The 21,370-nt window shown below is 38.1% G+C and overlaps 1 protein-coding gene across 1 annotated transcript in view; it reads left to right on the top strand.

Annotated features, from left to right (window-relative positions):
• Positions 1–21,370, top strand: part of PTPN13 (protein tyrosine phosphatase non-receptor type 13) — a gene marked incomplete at its 5' end in the record, with an annotated part of 177,088 nt that overhangs the window by 10,683 nt on the left and 145,035 nt on the right. Inside the window, one exon of the mRNA XM_082653757.1 lies at positions 15,292–15,470. Coding sequence (XP_082509883.1) covers positions 15,292–15,470 — 179 coding nt within the window. The remainder of the gene's footprint in view (positions 1–15,291; positions 15,471–21,370) is intronic.

Below are 21,370 nucleotides of genomic sequence, written 5' to 3'. Positions count from 1 at the left end.
TAATTTGGCTGTGCTGGGTCTTCATTGCTGCACTTTGTTGTGGTGTGAGGGCTTCTCATTGTGGTGGCTTCTCTTGTTGCAGAGCATGGGCTCTAGGCGTGGGCTTCAGTAGTTGCAGCATGCAGGCCCCAGAGTGTGCGGGCTTCAGTAGTTGTGGCGTGCAGGCTCAGTAGTTGCAGCACGTGGGCTCAGTAGTTGCGGCACATGGGCTTAGTTGCCCCATGGCATGTGGGATCTTCCCGGACCAGAGATCAAGCCCGTGTCCCCTGCATTGGCAGGCGGATTCTTAACCACTGAACCACCAGGGAAGTCCCCCAGGAAGGTTTTAGAAAATACTGTATAGAATCCTGTGCCCTGTCTCCAGAATTCACACAAAAATCCTGTGAGTTAGGAGACAGGAGGACTCTGCTTTCTCAATTACCCCTAAGCCCTGAAAATCAGATACTTTGTAAATAAGTTTGTTTTAGTATTCCAGTTAAAAAAGCTGACACTTCCTTTGAATCATACTTGAAAATGTAACTACAAGTAATAAAGATTGGTGAATAAAATGAAGATCCAGAATATTCCCTCAGTGAATAATTTAGAGTTCCTGGTGTTCGAAAGTTGAAAGAAAATTTTTCTTCATAATAGAGATTCAAAATAAAATTTTTTTGTGACCAGCAGAATGTAAATTGATAAGTTATTGTCGTAGATCAGGGCAGAAGACAACTTTAAAAGGTGTGGACTGGTGGTCTAGAGTTAGCATTGTAAACAAATTCATTTTTTTCAAGTATTGCAATTACCTTATCATAATGGTGTTGTACTTGATCTTTAGGAAATTCATATTTCCTATTATTAAACCACTTATATTCTAGAAGAAATGTGTGAGAACAGAGTTACAGAAGCATTTTGTTCAGTATTTTGTCATATAATTTTGAGGTGTGCAGTTTTTATTGATGTGGGTAAAGAACATTGGTGGGAAAGGTGAACACTAAAGAAAAATCAGAGAGGAGGAACTTAATACGCTAAAGGAACAAAGTGGGCAGTTTCTTCAGAATATGATAAGAATGGAAGGAAGAAATATTTCTACAACTGTTTCTTTAATGCTGATCCGGTGGCCAAGGAGGTTTGCTGAAAAGGAGGGCAAAGGCTAAGAGACCTGCTGCCTTCTATCCATATTGTCCAGGTTTTTAAACCCTATTGCTTTTAATAATCATAACCAATTTAGTTTTACTAATATAGATTACATACATATATCACTTTTGTTAAACTCAGATCTCATTAGTGTTTTGTTATGAAGATGCATGGTTTGGAATTACCTCAAGAGTCTTGCAAGTACATAACAAAACAAAACTACTAAAAGCCTAATTGATGTGTTAAGTCATACCAAGACTCCAGTGGTTGTGGTTTGGATAGGTGGCTTGCTTGTGTTTAGTGTTTAAAAAAAAAGAAAAAGGGGCTTCCCTGGTTGCGCAGTGGTTGAGAGTCTGCCTGCCGATGCAGGGGACACGGGTTTGTGCCCCGGTCCGGGAAGATCCCACATGCCGTGGAGCGGCTGGGCCCGTGAGCCATGGCTGCTGAGCCTGCGCGTCCGGAGCCTGTGCTCTGCAACAGGAGAGGCCACAACAGTGAGAGGCCCGCGTACCACAAAAAAAAAAAAAAAAAAGAAAAAGAAAAGAATGTGTGTCTTTGTGTGATTAAATGTCATCAGTAAGAGATAAAATGTCTTTTCCTAGTCTAGTGAAAAGCTCATATATATCAATTTAGACTGACGAGTTTGCATAATTTTGTGTTATCAGAATGCTGTAAATTCTATTACAAATAAAAATTTCTAAAACTGTATGCTCTTGCTATAGTTGATATGTGTACATTCAGATAATTTTTTATTAACATGAATCTAATAATTCATGTTATACCTGAAGATAATGACTAGGTACAGTAAAACCAATTTCACATGTGTAGTTACTCAGCAAGTACAAAGTTCCTTGCTTGTAAAATTTTAAACTGATTTTTCTAAATTTGGGATCTATGCTAACTAGAAATGCCATGCAATAAATAGAACACTTATAGAAGATATATCCCCATGGAAGTAAAGAAAAAAACAGTATTTTAGGATACTTTGTATCTTAAATCATCTGTATTTCTAGTATGAATTTTAGGTAAGAAATGCCCCCCAAATCCCCAAAGATCTGAAATAGAGTAATTTGAGAAGTTTGTTATTCTGAAACAGTACTTGTTATGTATGGTATGTTCCTTGTCTTCCATTGTGGGGGAAAAAGCTAAATAGGTGATTGAAGATGAACTTAAGTAGAGACTTTTCTTAGATATACTGTCTGCATCTGGTATCTTCAGAGTTTTATTAAATAATAATAGCTACTACTTTTGTATTGCATTTTCTGTGTGCGAGAAACATTTCTAAGTACTTTTTGCATTAATCCCCACAGCAGCCTTATCTATTCAGATAAGGAAATTGAGGCACAGAGAGACCAAGTAACTTATTTAAGATCGCAATGTAAGCTACAAATGTCAAACCTAGGATCTGAACCCAGGGATTCTGGCTTTAGTCCTAACCATTACACCTTACTGCCTCTCTTATTAAATGAGACTATATACTAAATTAATGATGTCAGATAATAAAAGGAATGATATGAAGCTGACAGTTTGTTATATATTTTTAAATCTCCTAGGTGAGTTTAGAGATTTGGATGCTTAGCAAAGTCTGAGACATACTATATCAGAACATAAGTTCTTGAGGACCAAAGGCTTATAGGAGTTTATTAAATGCTGTTGAATGATTGGCTACATCAAGAAAATTTACATGATGTAAAATGTCTTTGAAGAGGTGATCATTATCATTTTATATTATACAGATGTCTTGTTTTTATTGATATTTTTAAATTTATTATTTTATTTTATTTTTAGCTGCGTTGGGTATTCATTGCTGTGTGTGGGCTTTCTCCGGGTGCTGCAAGCAGTGGCTACTTTTTGTTGTGGTGCGCGGGCTTCTCGTTGTGGTGGCTTTTCTTGTTGCAGAGCACAGGCTCTAGGCACGCGGGCTTCAATAGTTGCAGCACACGGGCCCTAGAGCATGCAGGCTTCAGTAGTTGTGGCGCCTGGGCTCAGTAGTTGCGGCGTGCAGGCTTTAGGGCACACAGGCTTCAGTGGTCGTGGCACACGGGCTCAGTAATTGTGGCTCATGGGCTGTAGAGTGCAGGCTCAGTAGTTGTGGTGCATGGGCTTAAGTTGCTCCGCGGCATGTGGGATCTTCCGGGACCAGGGATCGAACCCTTGTCCCCTGCATTGGCAGGCGGATTCTTAACCACTGCACTACCAGGGAAGTCCCTATACAGATGTCTTAATTCCAATTGTAATGCATAATTTTATTTTCAAAAAGCAGTTGCTATTCTGTTGTTTCATATTAGAGAAACTGAAGTTTTAAAAGTTAGTAACAAAATTTATGAGGAAATAATAAATTTTTAATTGGGAATCAATTTGGAGCATAGACTGTAATTTCCCATGAATTTTTTTTTTTTTTGGAGTATGGTTGATTTACTAATCTTGTGTTAGTTTCAGATGTACAGCAAAGTGATTCAGTTATACATGCACATATATTCTTCTTTTTTAGATTCCTTTGTCATATAGGTTACCACAAAATATTGAGTAGAGTCCCCTGTGCTATACAGTAGGCCCTTATTGGTTATCTGTCATATATAGTAGTGTGTGTGTGTGTGTGTGTGTGTGTTCAACCCAGGCTTCTGATTTATCCCTCCCCACCATGTTTCCCCTTCAGTAACCATATGTTTCTTTCCGATATCTGTAAGTCTGTTTCTGTTTTGTAAATAAGTTCATTTGTTTGTTTCTTTTTTAAAAATTAGATTCCACACAAGTGATATCATTTGGTATTTGTCTTTCTCTGTCTGAATTACTTCACTTAATATGAGAATGTCTAGGCCCATCCATGTTGCTGTGAATGGCATTATTTCATTCTTTTTTATGGTTGACTAATATTACTTTGTATATATGTACTACATCTTCTTTATCCATTCCTCTGTCCAAGGACATTTAGGTTGCTTCCATGTCTTGGCTATTGTAAATAGTGCTGCAGTGAACACTGGGGTGCATGCATCCTTTCAGATTATGGTTTTCTCCGGATATATGCCCAGGAGGGGTATTGCTGGATCATATGGTAGTTCTATTTTTAGTTTTTTAAGGAACCTCCATACTGTTCTCCGTAATGGTTGTACCAATTGACAGTCCCACCAACAGTGTAGGAGGATTTCCTTTTCTCCACACCCTCTCCAGCATTTATTGTCTATAGACTTTCTTATTTATGTATTTATTTATTTTATTTATTTTGGCCGTTTTGGGTCCTTGTTGCTGCACGTGGGCTTTCTCTAGTTGCGGCAAGCGGGGGCTACTCTTCATTGCAGTGTGTGAGCTTCTCATTGCGGTGGCTTCTCTTGCTGCAGGGCACGGGCTCTAGGCACGTGGGCTTCAGTAGTTGCAGCACACGGGCTCAGTAGTTGTGTCTCATGGGCTGTAGAGCACAGGCTCAGTAGTTGTGGCGCACGGACTTAGTTGCTCCGTGGCATGTGGGATCTTCCCGGACCAGGGATCGAACCCATGTTCCCTACACTGGCAGGCGGATTCTCAACTGCTGCGCCACCAGGGAAGCCTCTGTCTATAGATTTTTTGATGATGGCCATTCTGACCAGTGTGAGGTGATGCCTTGCTGTAGTTTTGATTTGCATTTCTCTGATAATTAGTGATGTTAAGCATCTTTTCATGTGCTTTTTGGCCATCTGTATGTTTTCTTTGGAGAAATGTCTATTTAGATCTTCTGCCCATTTTTTTTTTGTTTTTTGATTGGGTTTGTTTTTTTGACACAGATCTGCATGAGCTGTTTGTATATTTTGGAGACTAATCCCTTGTCACTTGCTTAATTTGCAACTGTTTACTCCCATTCTGTGGGCCATCTTTTCATTTTGTTTATGGTTTCCTTTGCTGTGCAGAAGCATTTAAGTTTAATTAGGTCCCATTTGTTTATTTTTATATTCATTATTGTAGGAGGTGGATCACAAAAGATATTGCTGTGATTTATGTCAAAAAGTGTTCTGCCTATGTTTTCCTCTAAGAGTTTTACAGTAACCGGCCTTACTTTTAGCTCTTTGATCCATTTGGAGTTTATTTTTGTGTGTGGTTTTAGAGAATATTCTAATTCCATTCTTTTACATGTAGCTTTCCAGTTTTCCCAGCACCACTTATTGAAGAGACTGTTTTTTCTCCATTATGTATTCTTGCCCCCTTTGTCATAGATTAATTGACAATGGGTATGTGACTTTATTTCTGGTCTTTCTATCCTGTTCCATTGATCTATATGTCTGCTTTTGCATCATCTGTATCATGGTGTTTTGATTGCTGTAGCTTTGTAGTATAGTCTGAAGTCAGGGAGTCTGATTTCTCCAACTCCGTTTTTCTTTCTGAGGATTGCTTTGGCTATTTGAGGTCTTTGTGTTTCCATATAAATTTTAGAATTTTTTTTCTAGTTGTGTGAAAAATGCCATCGGTAATTTGATAGGGATTGCATTGAATCTGTAGATTGCCTTAGATAGTATAGTCATTTTGACAATATTTGGTTTTCCAATACAAGAACATGGTATATCCTTGCATCTGTTGGTGTCATCTCCAATTTCTTTCATCAGCATTTTATAGTTTTCAGAGTAGAAGTCTTTTGTCTCCATAGGTAGGTTTATTCCTCAGTATTTTATTCTCTTTGATGAGATGGTAAATGGGATTATTTCCTTAATTTCTCTTTCTGACCTTTTGTTATTAGTATGTAGGAATACAAGAGATTTTTGTGTATTAATTTTGTATCCTGCAGCTTTACTGAATTTATTGATGAGCTCTAGTAGTTTTCTGGTGGCATCTTTAGGATTTTCTTTGTATAGTACCATGTCATCTGCAAATATTTGACAGTTTTACTTCCAATTTGTATTCCTTTTCTTTCTTTATTTCTTTTATTTCTTTCTGCATGCAAACTTTCTCTAGTTGTGGCGAGCGGGGGCTACTGTTCGTTGCAGTGCACAGACTTCTCATTGCGATGGCTTCTCTTGTTGCGGAGCATGGGCTCTAAGCATGCGGGCTTCAGTAGTTGTGGCTCACAGGCTCTAGAGCGCAGGCTTAGTAGTTATGGCACATGGGCTTAGTTGCTCCAGAGCATGTGGGAGCTTCCTGGACCAGGGCTCGAACCTGTGTCCCCTGCATTGGTGGGCAGATTCTTAACCACTGCAACACCAGGCAAGTCCTCCTTTTATTTCTTTTCCTTCTCTGATTGCCGTGGCAAGGACTTCCAGAACTGTGTTGAATAAAAGTTGTGACAATGGACGTCCTTGCCTTGTTCCTGATCTTAGAGGGAATGCTTTCAGCTTTTCACTGTTGAGAATGATGTTAGCTGTGGGTTTGTCATATATGCCTTTTATTATGTTGAAGTAAGTTCCTTCTATTCCCACTTTCTGGAGACCTTTTATCATAAATCGGTGTTGAATTTTGTCAGAAGCTTTTTCTATATGTATTGAGATGATCATATGGTTTTTATTCTTCAGTTTGTTAATGTGGTGTATCACACTGATTTGCAGGTTTTGAAGAATCCTTGCATCTCTAGGAGAAATCCTACTTGATCATGGTGTATGATCCTTTTAATGTATTGTTGGATTTGGTTTGCTAGTATTTTGTTGAGTACTTTTACATCTATGTTCGTCAGTGATATTGGCCTGTAATTTTCTTTTTTTGTGGTATCTTTGTCTGGTTTTGGTATCATGGTGATGGTGGCCTCATAGAATGGGCCTGGGAGTGTATCTTCCTCTGTGAATTTTTGAAACAGTTTGAGAAGGATAGGTGTTAGCTCTTCTCTAAATGTTTGATAGAATTCACCTGTGAAGCCATCTGGTCCTGGACTTTTGTTTGTTGGGAGTTTTTTAATTACAGTTTCAATTTCAGTACTTGTGATTGGTCTGTTCATATTTTCTATTTCTTCCTAATCTGGTCTTAGCAGCTTGTATCTTTCTAAGGGTTTGTCCATTTTTTCTTGGTTGTCCATTTTATTGGTATATAGTTGTTTGTAGCAGTCTCTTATGATCCTTTGTATTTCTGTGTTGTCCGTTGTAACTTCTCCTTTTTCATTTCTAATTTTATTGATTTGAGTCCTCTCCTTTTTTTTTTCTTGGTGAGTTGCAGTGAACCTTAAATAGTTTATCACAAAGCTTTACTATCAAGAGAATGTTAAAATATAGGGGAAATATTCTAAACCATATTTTTTTCTGTTTGTGCATTGTTACACCAGATGATTGATTTAACACTGTCTCTGTGTGTGTGTGTGTGTGTGTGTGTGTGTGTGTATTTTTATGCACACATGAACTGAATTTTTGAGAGAATTCTTTATCATAGAATGACTTCATCAGATCCTTCAGAGTTTGAAACAGTGGCCTCTGCATAGATTTTGCCAAGTACTATAATAGAACATATATGTGCTTAGATAGGCAAAGGGACTTTTCAGGTCAAAATGGTTTCATTGTTGTTCTGAGTGTTTTAGATGATTTGCTGATGCTTTCGATTGTTTTGCCTCATCATGTTTGTTACCCAGTTATGATCATTTCTCTAATTTTTATACTGTAACTGGAAGGCCAAGAAAATTAAATGAAGGGGACAATCTAAAGGAAATGGTAAGACCCCTCAGTGGGGGGGAAACATATAGGTATGGGGCTTAGTTTAAGGGAACATTGGAAAGAAGCTCTAAGATGTTTCTTTGCATATCAAATTTCTGCTTATTTATAACTTTGCCTCTAACTGCTTGAAATTTTGATTAAGCAACTTTCTCTGTGGAATGTTTGGAAAAAGTCTTTAAATAGAATCATTTGAGTCCTGGAATCAGTTCACATCAGATTTACTTTTAAACAATAATAGCATTCTTGAGGATAGTCATCACACAACTAAAACATTATGGGACACCAAATTACAAGCTTCTGGAATTCCATTTTTAAATATTCTTTTGTTAGCATTCTTTGAAGGATTTTGAATCCATTTGCTTTAAATTCCTTTCTTTTAGTTAGAGAAGGAGGGTGAATTAGACTGATTGTAGCCATGACTCTAAATTTCCTCACTTGAAGGTTTGCATGACCCTTTACAGTTACTGAAAAATATATTTTGTGGTTTGTTTTCTGAAGAATGGAGCACTTAAATGTTGTGTGTGTACTTTGGGAATTTGACAACAATGTAGTTTGTTGTCACAGCTGCTTTAGCTTTATTACAAGACATTTAAAAATCACATTTGAAAACAACAAAAATATTTGTGTCATTTATTTGTATGTGTGTTTTTTAACAAGTAAAAATATGACCCACGTTGGTAATTCTGTTTCTCACTGCTGTCTACCATTCTTGTGCTCCAAATTCTTGGAGTTTATTCCTTGTACAAACTTAATAATTTCCTGACCATATGCCTTTGCTTTGGCTGTTTCTTCTCTTTGGAATCTCCCTCTTAACCATGGTCAAACCTTACTCGTCTTAAAGGACCACATATATTTAAAAAATTAATTCTCTCTTCATTGTAACTGAAGTAATTTCCTCTGAATTTCCTTTTGTATTGTCTTTTAAATACCTTATACTTTTTATCTTGTATTTATTTATGAATACATTTTATCTCCCCAATAAAACTATGGACTCTATGGGCAAATGGCTTGTAATTTTGAGACTATTATGTTTAAATATATAGTACTTAAAATATGGGTATACTTTAGATGTTCAGTAAAAACAAAGAAACAAAAACCTATTGTATAAAGCAAAAGTTGAAAGGTACAGTTCTTGTCAGAGGATTAGTTTTGCTGATCTTCATTGTGCTGATAAGTGAGTAAACCTCTTAATTTCAAAGTGATAAGCAATTACAGATTACTTTCACCTTCAACAGTTTCTGTTCTGTGCTACCCTGTCAAGGAGAGGGTAGGGTCAGTCTGTCGCCTGGGATAAGGAGGAGGAGTGCAGCAAGCTCTTTTCAGGTCTGAGTGGATAGCAATACCAAGAATGGCAGGACAAGACATAGCATTTAGACTTCTGGATGGCATTCATGCTTCTGTGTTAGCTGTGATCCCTAATAATTTATAAATTCAAATGGTAATAGATATACCAGAAATCATAATTCTGTCCCCAAATAAGGATGACAGGAATTAGGCATGAGAGTTAGAATCCCATCCTCCTCTCTTAGGTTCAGCAAGCTGGAAGAAAAGACTGAGAAGGAGCAATTGGTCTTAAAGTTGGAGTACCCCACAGCACTGTCCAATGTCCTTGATTTCTTTTCTATCTTAACTCACTTTTTGGTCATCTCATCCAGTTACAAGGCTTTCAGTACCATCTATTAGACCAGTAACTCCCCAATTCAGGCCTTTCTCCCTAACTTGAGATCCAACTGCATATTTGACACCGCCATTTGAATATCTAACAGATATCTTAAACTTAATAGGTCCCAAAGTACAGTTCTAATTACTACCACTATCTCCCAGCCCCTACCTCAGCAACCTATGCTATTTCTACAGTCTTCTTACTCTCAGTTGATGACACTCCATCCTTCCTGTTCCTGAGACCAAACTCTTGGAGTCATCCTGATTCCCCTCTTTCTCTCACTCCACATCCAGTCTGTCAGGAAATTTTGTTGTCACTACCTCTAGATACACTTGCATTCCAACAGGTTCTCACTACCACTGTGGTTCCAGGCCATCATCATCTCATAACAGATATTAGTGCATTGCCTTCTGAATTGGTCTCCTAGTGTTTGTTCCATTTAGTTACTAATTTGAAAAGAATTGATTATAGACTATTTTATTATGTCCATGACATGTGAAATCTCAATATTTTGAATAGCATCTTTTGGCAAAGAAAATATTCTTCTACCTTGTTTGAGTTCTTCTCTGGCTGGATTCTGTGGTATTTGTAAATTTTTTAATTTTATTTTATTTTTATTTTTGGCTGTGTTGGGTCTTCGTTGCTGCACGCGGGCTTTCTCTAGTTGTGGCAAGCGGGGGCTGCTCTTCGTTGCGGTGCGTGGGCTTCTCATTGCAGTGGCTTCTCTTGTTGCAGAGCACAGGCTCTAGGTGTATGGGCTTTAGTAGTTGTGGCCCACAGGCTCTAGAGCACAGGCTCAGTAGTTGTGGCGCATGGGCTTCATTGCTTCGCAGCATGTGGGATATTCCCGGACCAGGGCTCGAACCCGTGTCCCCTGCATTGGCAGGTGGATTCTTAACCACTGCGCCACCAGGGAAGCCCCGATTCTGTGGTATTTGTGCATGAGATACCCAAGAAGAAGCTTTTAAAAGACAGTGAGGGGGAGGATCTTCAAGATGGCGGAGGAGTAAGATGTGGAGATCACCTTCCTCCCCACAAATACATCAAAAATATATCTGCATGTAGAACAACTCCTACAGAACATCTGCTGAATGCTGGCAGAAGACCTCAGACTTCCCAAAAGGCAAGAAAATCCCCACGTACCTGGCTGTGAGGCTGACAGGGTCTTGGTGCTCCGGCTGGGTGTCAGGACTGAGCCTCTGAGGTAGGAGAGCCGAGTTCAGGACGTTGGACTACCAGAGACCTCCAGGCCCCATGTAATGTCAGTTGGTGAGAGCTCTCCCAGAGATCTCCATCTCAACGCTAAGACCCAGCTGCAGTCAATGACCAGCAAGCTCCAGTGCTGGACACCCCATGCCAAACAACTAGCAAGACAGGAACACAACCCCACCCATTAGCAGAGAGGCTGCCTAAAATCATAATAAGGTCACAGACACCCCAAAACACACCACCAGATGTGGTTCTGCCCACCAGAAAGACAGGATCCAGCCTCATCCACCAGAACACAGGCACTAGTCCCCTCCACCAGGATGCTTACACAACCCACTGAACCAACCTCACCCACTGGAGGAAGACACCAAAAACAACAGGAACTACAAACCTGCAGCCTGCGAAAAGGAGAACCCAAACACAGTAAGTAAGCAAAATGAGAAGACAGAGAAATACACAGTAGATGAAGGAGCAAGGTAAAAACCCACCAGACCAAACTAATGAAGAGGAAATAGGCAGTCTACCTGAAAAAGAATTCAGAGTAATGGTAGTAAAGATGATCCAAAATCTTAGAAATGGAATGCAGAAAATACAAGAAAGGTTTAACAAGGACCTAGAAGAGCTAAAGAGCAAACAGACAATGATGAACAACACAATAAATGAAATTAAAAATTCTCTAGAAGGAATCAGTAACAGAATAACTGAGGCAGAAGAATGGATAAGTGAGCTTGAAGATAAAACAGTGGAAATAACTACTGCAGAGCAGAATAAAGAAAGAAGAATGAAAAGAATTGAGGGCAGTCTCAGAGACCTCTGGGGCAGCAGTAAACGCACCAACGTTCGAATTATTGGGGTCCCAGAAGAAGAAGAGAAAAAGAAAGGGACTGAGAAAATATTTGAAGAGATTATAGTTGAAAACTTCCCTAATATGGGAAAGGAGATAGTAAATCAAGTCCAGGACGCACAGAGAGTCCCATACAGGATAAATCCAAGGAGAAGCACGCCAAGACACATATTAATCAAACTATCAAAAATTAAATACAAAGAAAAAATATTAAAAGCAGCAAGGGAAAAGCAACAGTAACATACAAGGAAATCCCCATAAGTTTAACAGCTGATCTTTCTGCAGAAACTCTGCAAGCCAGAAGGGACTGGCAGGACATATTTAAAGTGATGAAAGGGAAAGACCTACAACCAAGACTACTCTACCCAGCAAGGATCTCATTCAGATTTGACAGAGAAATTAAAACCTTTACAGACAAGCAAAATCTAAGAGAATTCAGCACCACCAAGCCAGCTTTACAACAAATGTTAAAGGAACTTCTCTAGGCAGGAAACACAAGAGAAGGAAAAGACCTACAAAAACAATCCTGAAACAATTAAGAAAATGGTAATAGGAGCATACATATTGATAATTACCTTAAATGTAAATGGATTAAATGCTCCAACCAAATGATATAGACTGGCTGAATGGATACAAACACAAGACCCATGTATATGGTGTCTACAAGAGACCCACTTGAGACCTAGGGACACATACCGTATGAAAGTGAGGGAATTGAAAAAGATATTCCATGCAAATGGAAATCAAAAGAAAGCTGGAGTAGCAATTCTCATATCAGACAAAATAGATTTTAAAATAAGGACTATTACAAGAGACAAAGAAGGACACTACATAATGATCAAGGGATCAGTCCAAGAAGAAGATACAACAATTGTAAATATTTATGCACTCAACACAGGAGCACCTCAAAACATAAGGCAAATGCTAACAGCCATAAAAGGGGAAATCTACAGTAACACAATCATAGTAGGGGACTTTAACACCCCACTTTCACCAGTGGACAGATCATCCAAAATGAAAATAAATAAGGAAATACAAGCTTTAAATGACACATTAAACAAGATGGACTTAATGGATATTTATAGGGCATTCCATCCAAAAACAACAGAATATACTTTTTTCTCAAGTGCTTATGACACATTCTCCAGGATAGATCATATCTTGGGTCACAAATCAAGCCTTGGTAAATTTTAAAAAATTGAAATCGTACCATGTATCTTTTCTGACCACAGCGCTATGAGAGTAGATATCAATTACAGGAAAAAAACTAAAAACTACAAACACATGGAGGCTAAACAATACACTACTCAGTAACCAAGAGATCACTGAAGAAATCAAAGAGGAAATTAAAAAATACCTAGAAACAAATGACAATGAAAACACAATGACCCAAACCTAGAGGGAAGTTTATAGCAATAAAATCCTACCTCAAGAAACAAGAAAAATCTCAAGTAAAAGACAGTGTGTAAAGTGGCTGTGAAAGGCAATAGTATACCTAAGCTTAACAGCTATGATGATTCATTGAAACATATTTTGCCATGAGAATTCTGAGTCATGTTCTTAGCAACCTGATGTGTGGTTGAGTAGGAATGTGAGGACCACTAGTCTGTAACTCGGCCTCAGGGCCACATAAGATATGCTGACTGATTAAAGATGCATTCAAACACATTTTTCTTCCTTGACACAGTTGTTAAAGACATGTTTCAAATTCATAAGAATACAGGAGGACGTGCAGTTGGCTTTTTACTCTTCAAAGGAGAAATGAATTTTAATAGTTTACTTTTTTTTCAGTGTAAGTCAAATTCTGATTATCAGAATCTTGACCATAGTTAGAGGTTAAAAAGTCAGAAAGGGGGCTTCCCTGGTGGCGCAGTGGTTGAGAGTCCGCCTGCTGATGCAGGGGACACGGGCTCGTGCCCCGGTCGGGGAAGATCCCACGTGCCGCGGAGCGGCTTGTCCCGTGAGCCATGGCCGCTGAGCCTGCGCGTCCGGAGCCTGTGCTCCACAATGGCAGAGGCCACAACAGTGAGAGTCCCGCGTACCGCAAAAAAAAAAAAAAAAAAAAAAAAAAAGTCAGAAAGGATGGATGATTCACTTCTAATGAAAGTTGTTTTTAGGAAAGCATAGATACTGTATGTTTGATAAACTATTCTATAGACTTCTGCCAGTTTCTTACGATTTGACTTAGAGAGCAGTGTAACATATTCAGATTGAATAAGCATGGCATTGGTGGGCAACGGCCTTCTGTGACCTTCCTATAGAGATTTCTTGCGTCTGTAACTCAGTTTTATTTAACATTTACCTTCAAACCTATTTAATTTCCTTTTGAAATGGGAGGTCAAATAATATTCCTTCTAATAAGTCTGTATTGTTGAGCCCAATGTATAGCTTTACTTTTAGAGGAGGCCTGCTGAAATCTAAGGACTTTTTTTTTAATACTCTTAAACTGAGCTCTTAGGCACCCATAAAGACAAACATCAAAACATAGCAAAATTAGAGCCCACATTGATCACATTTGGTAGCACAGAGCTGCCTGAAATTCTACTGAAATAATGAATAAATGCATACAAGACTATATATATCTTGATGCAAAAAGGAAACTTTCGGGCTTCCCTGGTGGCGCAGTGGTTGAGAGTCTCCCTGTGAATGCAGGGGACACGGGTTCGAGCCCTGGTCTGGGAGGATCCCACATGCCGCGGAGCAACTAGGCCCATGAGCCACAACTACTGAACCTGTGCGTCTGGAGCCTGTGCTCCGCAGAAGAGAGGCCGCGATAGTGAGAGGCCTGCGCACCACGATGAAGAGTGGCCCCCGCTTGCCACAACTAGAGAAAGCCCTCACACAGAAACGAAGACCCAACACAGCAAAAATAAATTAATTAATTAACAAACTCCTACCGCCAACATCTTCTTTAAAAAAAAAAAAAGGAGACTTTCATTGTAGTTGGAAACTAATTCTAAATCTGATGAATTTTCAAAGGAATTATTTTCTATCAGTTTCAGAACACTGTAGTCTAAATCAGAGAATGTTAACCTGGGGTCCATAAACAGCCTCTAAGGATATCCATGAACACCTATATATATATATATATATATGTATATATTTGTTTATTTATTTATTTATGGCTGCCTTCGGTCTTCGTTGTTGCACGCGGGCTTTCTCTAGTTGCGGCGAGTGGGGGCTACTCTTCGTTGCAGTGCACGGGCTTCTCATTGCAGTGGCTTCTACTGTTGTGGAGCATGGGCTCTGGGCACACGGGCTCAGTAGTTGTGGCTTGAAGGCCCTAGAGTGCAGGCTCAGTAGTTGTGGCTTAGTTGCTCCATGGTATGTGGGATATTCCCGGATCAGGGCTCGAACCCATGTCCCCTGATTGGCAGGCAGATTCTTTACCACTGCACCACCAGGGAAGTCCCCAAACACCTTTTGTTTACAGGGTTTTATATTTATGGGCAGTTTTCTTGAAATGGTCTCTCAACCATAGTTTTTACCAAATCCTCAAAGGAATCCATGAACCACCCTCCACCCAACAAAATGTAAGAACTGTTGATTCTTATTCATATCTCTTCATCACTGTGATAAGTATTTGAACCAAGTATAGTCTCATGACTGACAATGAAAGTTCTCTATTTCTAGTTTCTAAGATCTGCCATCTAGTCTAAGTTTGAAAGACTAAGCCAAATCAAGGCATTGTTGTTAATAATGCTAGCAGTATTAGGTGTATGAAACCCACTCTCATTTTGTAGCATGTTGATTTGGTGTATGTAACTGCACATATATATGAATATGCTGGGGTATTCATCTATGTGATCTGTGATCCCTTAATTTTAAGCATTTATCTTTCTTTTTTCTTTTCATTCTGTATGGTTACAAACCAGTAAGCATAGCTGATCCTGCTGCCCTTGGCTTCATCATTTCTCCATGGTCTCTGCTATTGCTGCCATCTGGTAGCGTGTCATTTACAGATGAAAATATTTCCAGTCAGGATCTTCGAGCATTCACTGCACCAGAGGTTCTTCAAAATCAATCACTAACTTCTCTCTCCGATGTTGAAAAGGTAACATTAAGTCTTTTTTGCTTTATTTTGTTTTTTGTTTTGGTGGGGGTAGGAAAAGTAGACACTGGGCTACCTTCAACCCTCTGAAAAACATCCATTGAATTTAAAATGATCATGTAATCACTTATGTGTGGAATCTAAAAAGTACAACAAATTAGTGAATATAACAAAAAAGAATCAAACTCACAGATATAGAGAACAAATTGGTAGTTACCAGTGGGGAGAGGGAAAGGGAGAGGGGAGTAAGAGGTGCAAACTATTAGGTATAAAATAGGCTACAACATGAGGAATATAGCCAAATATTTTATAATAACTATAAATGGAGCCTAACCTTTGAAAATTGTGAATCACTGTATTGTACACCTGTAACTTATGTAATATTGTACAGTAATTATACTTCAATTAAAAAATAAAATGATCATGTATTCCAAGAAGTTCATATTTAAAAATTCAAACTAGTTTTATAAAAATATATGGATCTAAGAAAAAATATGAAAAAAATGTGAGCCATTATTAATTCATGTTTTAAAATACTTATTAAATGCCTGCTCTTTATAAAGCACTGTGCTTGGGAGGAAGATACAAAAATAACTGGACCTTTCTTCCTTCCTTCCTTCCTTCCTCCCTCCCTCCCTCCCTTCCTCCCTCCTTCCTTCCTTCCTTCCTTCCTTCCCTCCCTCCCTTCCCTCCCTCCCTCACTTCTTTCCTACTTCCCTCCTTCCTTCTCTCTTTCCTTCTCTTTTTTTCTTTCTCTCTCTCTTAGTATTTGTCAACTTGATGTTTTTACAGTAGCAACTATCTGGTTAATGTTTTTTTATTAATTAAATAGATCTTCTAGTACATTTATAGCCTTTTTTGTGTGTTTTTCTAAGATGCTTAAAGAATTTTAAGATTTATTTTTCAGTCTTTGTATTTTATGTCAACACTTTCTCATGTGGAAAATATTTTAAAAATTTGTTAATGATTCTATATATATACATATATGTATATCTATAATATAAGGCAAATTGAAATGAATGCTATATAGAGGGATAAAGTAGTTTGGAAGTTTCGAAGAGAAGCAATTTCTAATTTAGAATGATACCGCAGAGAAGGTAGCATTTGTGTTGAGCTACAAAGAGTGAGTAGAATTTAGAAAATTGAAAATAGGTAGAAGTGGGGATTCCCCTCAGGGTTGCTATGATGTGTAATGCTAAGGGGTAGGAAATTGTCCACTGTGATAGAGGAATGTTTGGTCAGGGCAGTAGCAGGGCTGGCTGGGCTGTAGCATTAGCTACCTGGAAGGCTGTGGTTAAGGGGAGACTATAGGTCAGAATGAAGAACACTTTGAATACCAGAACTTGAGACTTTCTTCTGGGGCATATTTTTAGGAGAGTGATATGATATAATTTGTTATTTCAGAGGGTAAGTTTGATGAAAGTGGATAAGTAGGTGAGATAAAAGGTTATGTAAGAATCTAACTGGAACACTTTAATAATCTAGGGGAAAGATCTAAAAATCGTGCAATGCCTTGGAACTATAGAGGTGAGGATAGTGGGGTTATAGTGGAAGAAAACCTGACAGAGTTTCGAAAGTTGATTTCATGAAACAAGGAAGATGGAAATGTTTTTGATAGGAATATCCAGTCTGAGGATGGTAATGCCATTAACATCAGAAGATCTAATTGCATTGTCAAGGCTATGAAAAGAAATTTTGGAACAACTATATATATTGTGTGTAGTAAGCTGTGATAATTTAGATAGGGAACTTTGGAGAATTCAGAATTTGCAATGAATATCATTTCCCATAATCAATGCATATAGGTTCAAAAATTAACCTAATAATTTCCTAATAGTAAAATTGTGAAATCAAAAAGTATGTGCATTTAAATTTTTGACATATAGTTGACCCTTGAACAATGCCAGTTTGAACTGCATGGGCCCACTTACTCAGTTAAGTACAGATTCCTTAACAAAACATAGAAAACCTATCCAGAGTCTGATTCCAACCATTTTTCAACTCCTCTTTCAGAGTCACAAGTTGTAGTCAGTGATTATTAAACAGGTCTTATGCTTTGTGGCTTCACTCTTTTTTTTTTACATCTTTATTGGAGTATAATAGCTTTACAATGGTGTGTTAGTTTCTGCTGTATAACAAAGTGAATCAGTTATACATATACATATGTTCCCATATCTCTTCCCTCTTGCGTCTCCCTCCCTCCCACCCTCCCTATCCCATCTCTCTAGGTGGTCACAAAGCACCGAGCTGATCTCCCTGTGCTATGCAGCTGCTTCCCACTAGCTATCTATTTTACATTTGGTAGTGTATATATGTCCATGCCACTCCCTCACTTTGTCACAGCTGACCTTTCCCCCTCCCCATATCCTCAAGTCCATTTTCTAGTAGGTCTGTGTTTTTATTACTGTCTTACCCCTAGGTTCTTCATGACATTTTTTTTCCTTAAATTCCATATATATGTGTTACCATACTGCATTTGTCTTTCTCTTTCCGACTTACTTCACTCTGTATGACAGACTCTAGGTCCATCCACCTCATTACAAATATCTCAATTTCGTTTCTTTTTATGGCTGAGTAATATTCCATTGTATATATTTGCCACATCTTCTTTATCCATTCATCCGATGATGGACACTTAGGCTGTTTCCATCTCCTGGCTATTGTAAATAGAGCTACAATGAACATTTTGGTACATGACTCTTTTTGAATTATGGTTTTCTCAGGGTATATGCCCAGTAGTGGGATTGCTGGGTCATATGGTAGTTCTATTTGTAGATTTTTAAGGAACCTCCATACTGTTCTCCATAGTGGCTGTACCAATTCACATTCCCACCAGCAGTGCAAGAGTGTTCCCTTTTCTCCACACCCTCTCCATCATTTCTTGTTTCTAGATTTTTTGATGATGGCCATTCTGACCAGTGTGAGATGATATCTCATTGTAGTTTTGATTTGCATTTCTCTAATGATTAATGATGTTGAGCATTCTTTCATGTGTTTGTTGGGAGTCTGTATATCTTCTTTGGAGAAATGTCTATTTAGGTCTTCTGCCCATTTTTGGATTGGGTTGCTTGTTTTTTTGTTATTGAGCTGCATGAGCTGCTTGTAAATTTTGGAGATTAATCCCTTGTCAGTTGCTTCATTTGCAAATATTTTCTCACATTCTGAGGACTGTCTTTTGGTCTTCTTTATGGTTTCCTTTGCTGTGCAAAAGCTTTGAAGTTTCATTAGGTCCCATTTGTTTATTTTTGTTTTTATTTCCATTTCTCTAGGAGGTGGGTCAAAAAGGATCTTGCTGTGATTTATGTCATAGAGTGTTCTGCCTATGTTTTCCTCTAAGAGTTTGATAGTTTCTGTCCTTACATTTAGGTCTTTAATCCATTTTGAGCTTATTTTTGTGTATGGTGTTAGGGAGTGATCTAATCTCATACTTTTACATGTACCTGTCCAGTTTTCCCAGCACCACTTATTGAAGAGGCTGTCCTTTCTCCACTGTACATTCCTGCCTCCTTTATCAAAGATAAGGTGACCATATGTGCGTGGGTTTATCTCTGGGCTTTCTATCCTGTTCCATTGATCTATATTTCTGTCGTTGTGCCAGTACCATACTGTCTTGATTACTGTAACTTTGTAGTATAGTCTGAAGTCAGGGAGCCTGATTCCTCCAGCTCCGTTTTTCGTTCTCAAGATTGCTTTGGCTATTCGGGGTCTTTTGTGTTTCCATACAAATTGTGAAAGTTTTTGTTCTACTTCTGTGAAAAATGCCAGTGGTAGTTTGATAGGGATTGCATTGAATCTGTAGATTGCTTTGGGTAGTAGAGTCATTTTCACAATGTTGATTCTTCCCATCCAAGAACATGGTATATCTCTCCATCTATTTGTATCATCTTTAATTTCTTTCATCAGTGTCTTGTAATTTTTTGCATAGAGGTCTTTTGTCTCCTTAGGTAGGTTTATTCCTAGCTATTTTATTGTTTTTGTTGCAATGGTAAATGTGTGTGTTTTCTTGATTTCACTTTCAGATTTTTCATCATTAGTGTATAGGAATGCCAGAGATTTCTGTGCATTAATTTTGTATCCTGCTACTTTATTTACCAAATTCATTGATTAGCTCTAGTAGTTTTCTCGTAGCATCTTTAGGATTCTCTATGTATAGTATCATGTCATCTGCAAACAGTGACAGTTTTACTTCTTCTTTTCTGATTTGGATTCCTTTTATTTCCTTTTCTTCTCTGATAGCTGTGGCTAAAACTTCCAAAACTATGTTGAATAAGAGTGGTGAGAGGGGCAACCTAGTCTTGTTCCTGATATTAGTGGAAATGCTTTCAGTTTTTCACCAATGAGGACGATGTTTGCTGTGGGTTTGTCATATATGGCCTCTATTATGTTGAGGAAAGTTCCCTCTATGCCTACTTTCTGCAGGGTTTTTATCATAATGGATGTTGAATTTTGTCAAAAGCTTTCTCTGCATCTATTGAGATGACCATATGGTTTTTCTCCTTCAATTTGTTAATATGGTGTATCACATTGATTGATTTGCGTATATTGAAGAATCCTTGCATTCCTGGAATAAACCCCACTTGATCATGGTGTATGATCCTTTTCATGTGCTGTTGGATTCTGTTTGCTAGTATTTTGTTGAGGAGTTTTGCATCTATGTTCATCAGTGATAATGGCCTGTAGTTTTCTTTCTTTGTGACATCCTTGTCTGGTTTTGGTATCAGGGTGATGGTGGCCTCGTAGAATGAGTTTGGGAGTGTTCCTCCCTCTGCTATATTTTGGAAGAGTTTGAGAAGGATAGGTTTTAGCTCCTCTAAATGTTTAATAGAATTTGCCTGTGAGCCATCTGGTCCTGGGCTTTTGTTTGTTGGAAGATTTTTAATCAGTTTCAATTTCAGTGCTTGTGATTGGTCTGTTCATATTTTCTATTTCTTCCTGATTCAGTCTTGGCAGGTTGTGCATTTCTAAGAATTTGTCCATTTCTTCCAGGTTGTCCATTTTATTGGCATAGAGTTGCTTGTAATAATCTCTCATGATCTTTTTTATTTCTGCAGTGTCAGTTATTACGTCTCCTTTTTCATTTCTAATTCTATTGATTTGAGTCTTCTCCCTTTTTTTCTCGATGAATCTGGCTAATGGTTTATCAATTTTGTTTATCTTTTCAAAGAACCAGCTTTTAGTTTTATTGATCTTTGCTATTGTTTCCTTATTTCTTTTTCATTTATTTCTGATCTGATTTTTATGATTTCTTTCCTTCTGCTAACTTTGGGGTTTTTTTGTTCTTCTTTCTCTAATTGTTTTAGGTGCAAGGTTAGGTTGTTTATTCGAGATGTTTCCTGTTTCTTAAGGTAGGATTGTATTGCTATAAACTTCCCTCTTAGAATTGTTTTTGCTGCATCCCATAGGTTTTAGGTCGTCGAGTCTCCATTTTCATGTTTCTAGGTATTTTTTGATTTCCTTTTTGATTTCTTCAGTGATCACTTCGTTATTAAGTAGTGTTTTGTTTAGCCTCCATGTGTTTGTATTTTTTACAGATCTTTTCCTGTAATTGATATCTAGTCTCATAGCGTTGTGGTCGGAAAAGATACTTGATACAATTTCAATTTTCTTCAATTTACCAAGGCTTGATTTGTGACCCAGGATATGATCCTGGAGAAAGTTCCATGAACACTTGCGAAAAATGTGTATTCTGTTGTTTTTGGATGGAATGTCCTATAAATATCAGTTAAGTCCATCTTGTTTAATGTATCATTTAAAGCTTGTGTTTCCTTATTTATTTTCATTTTGGATGATCTGTCCACTGGTGAAAGTGGGGTGTTAAAGTCCCCTACTGTGAATGTGTTACTGTCGATTTCCCCTTTTATGGCTGTCAGTATTTGCCTTATGTATTGAGGTGCTCCTATGTT

Source organism: Grampus griseus (assembly GCF_964374135.1).
Source record: "Grampus griseus genome assembly, chromosome: 4".
Taxonomy (NCBI): Eukaryota; Metazoa; Chordata; class Mammalia; order Artiodactyla; family Delphinidae; genus Grampus; species Grampus griseus.
The sequence above is the reverse complement of the archived record's forward strand: the minus strand, read 5'-3'. Positions and strand labels throughout refer to the sequence as shown.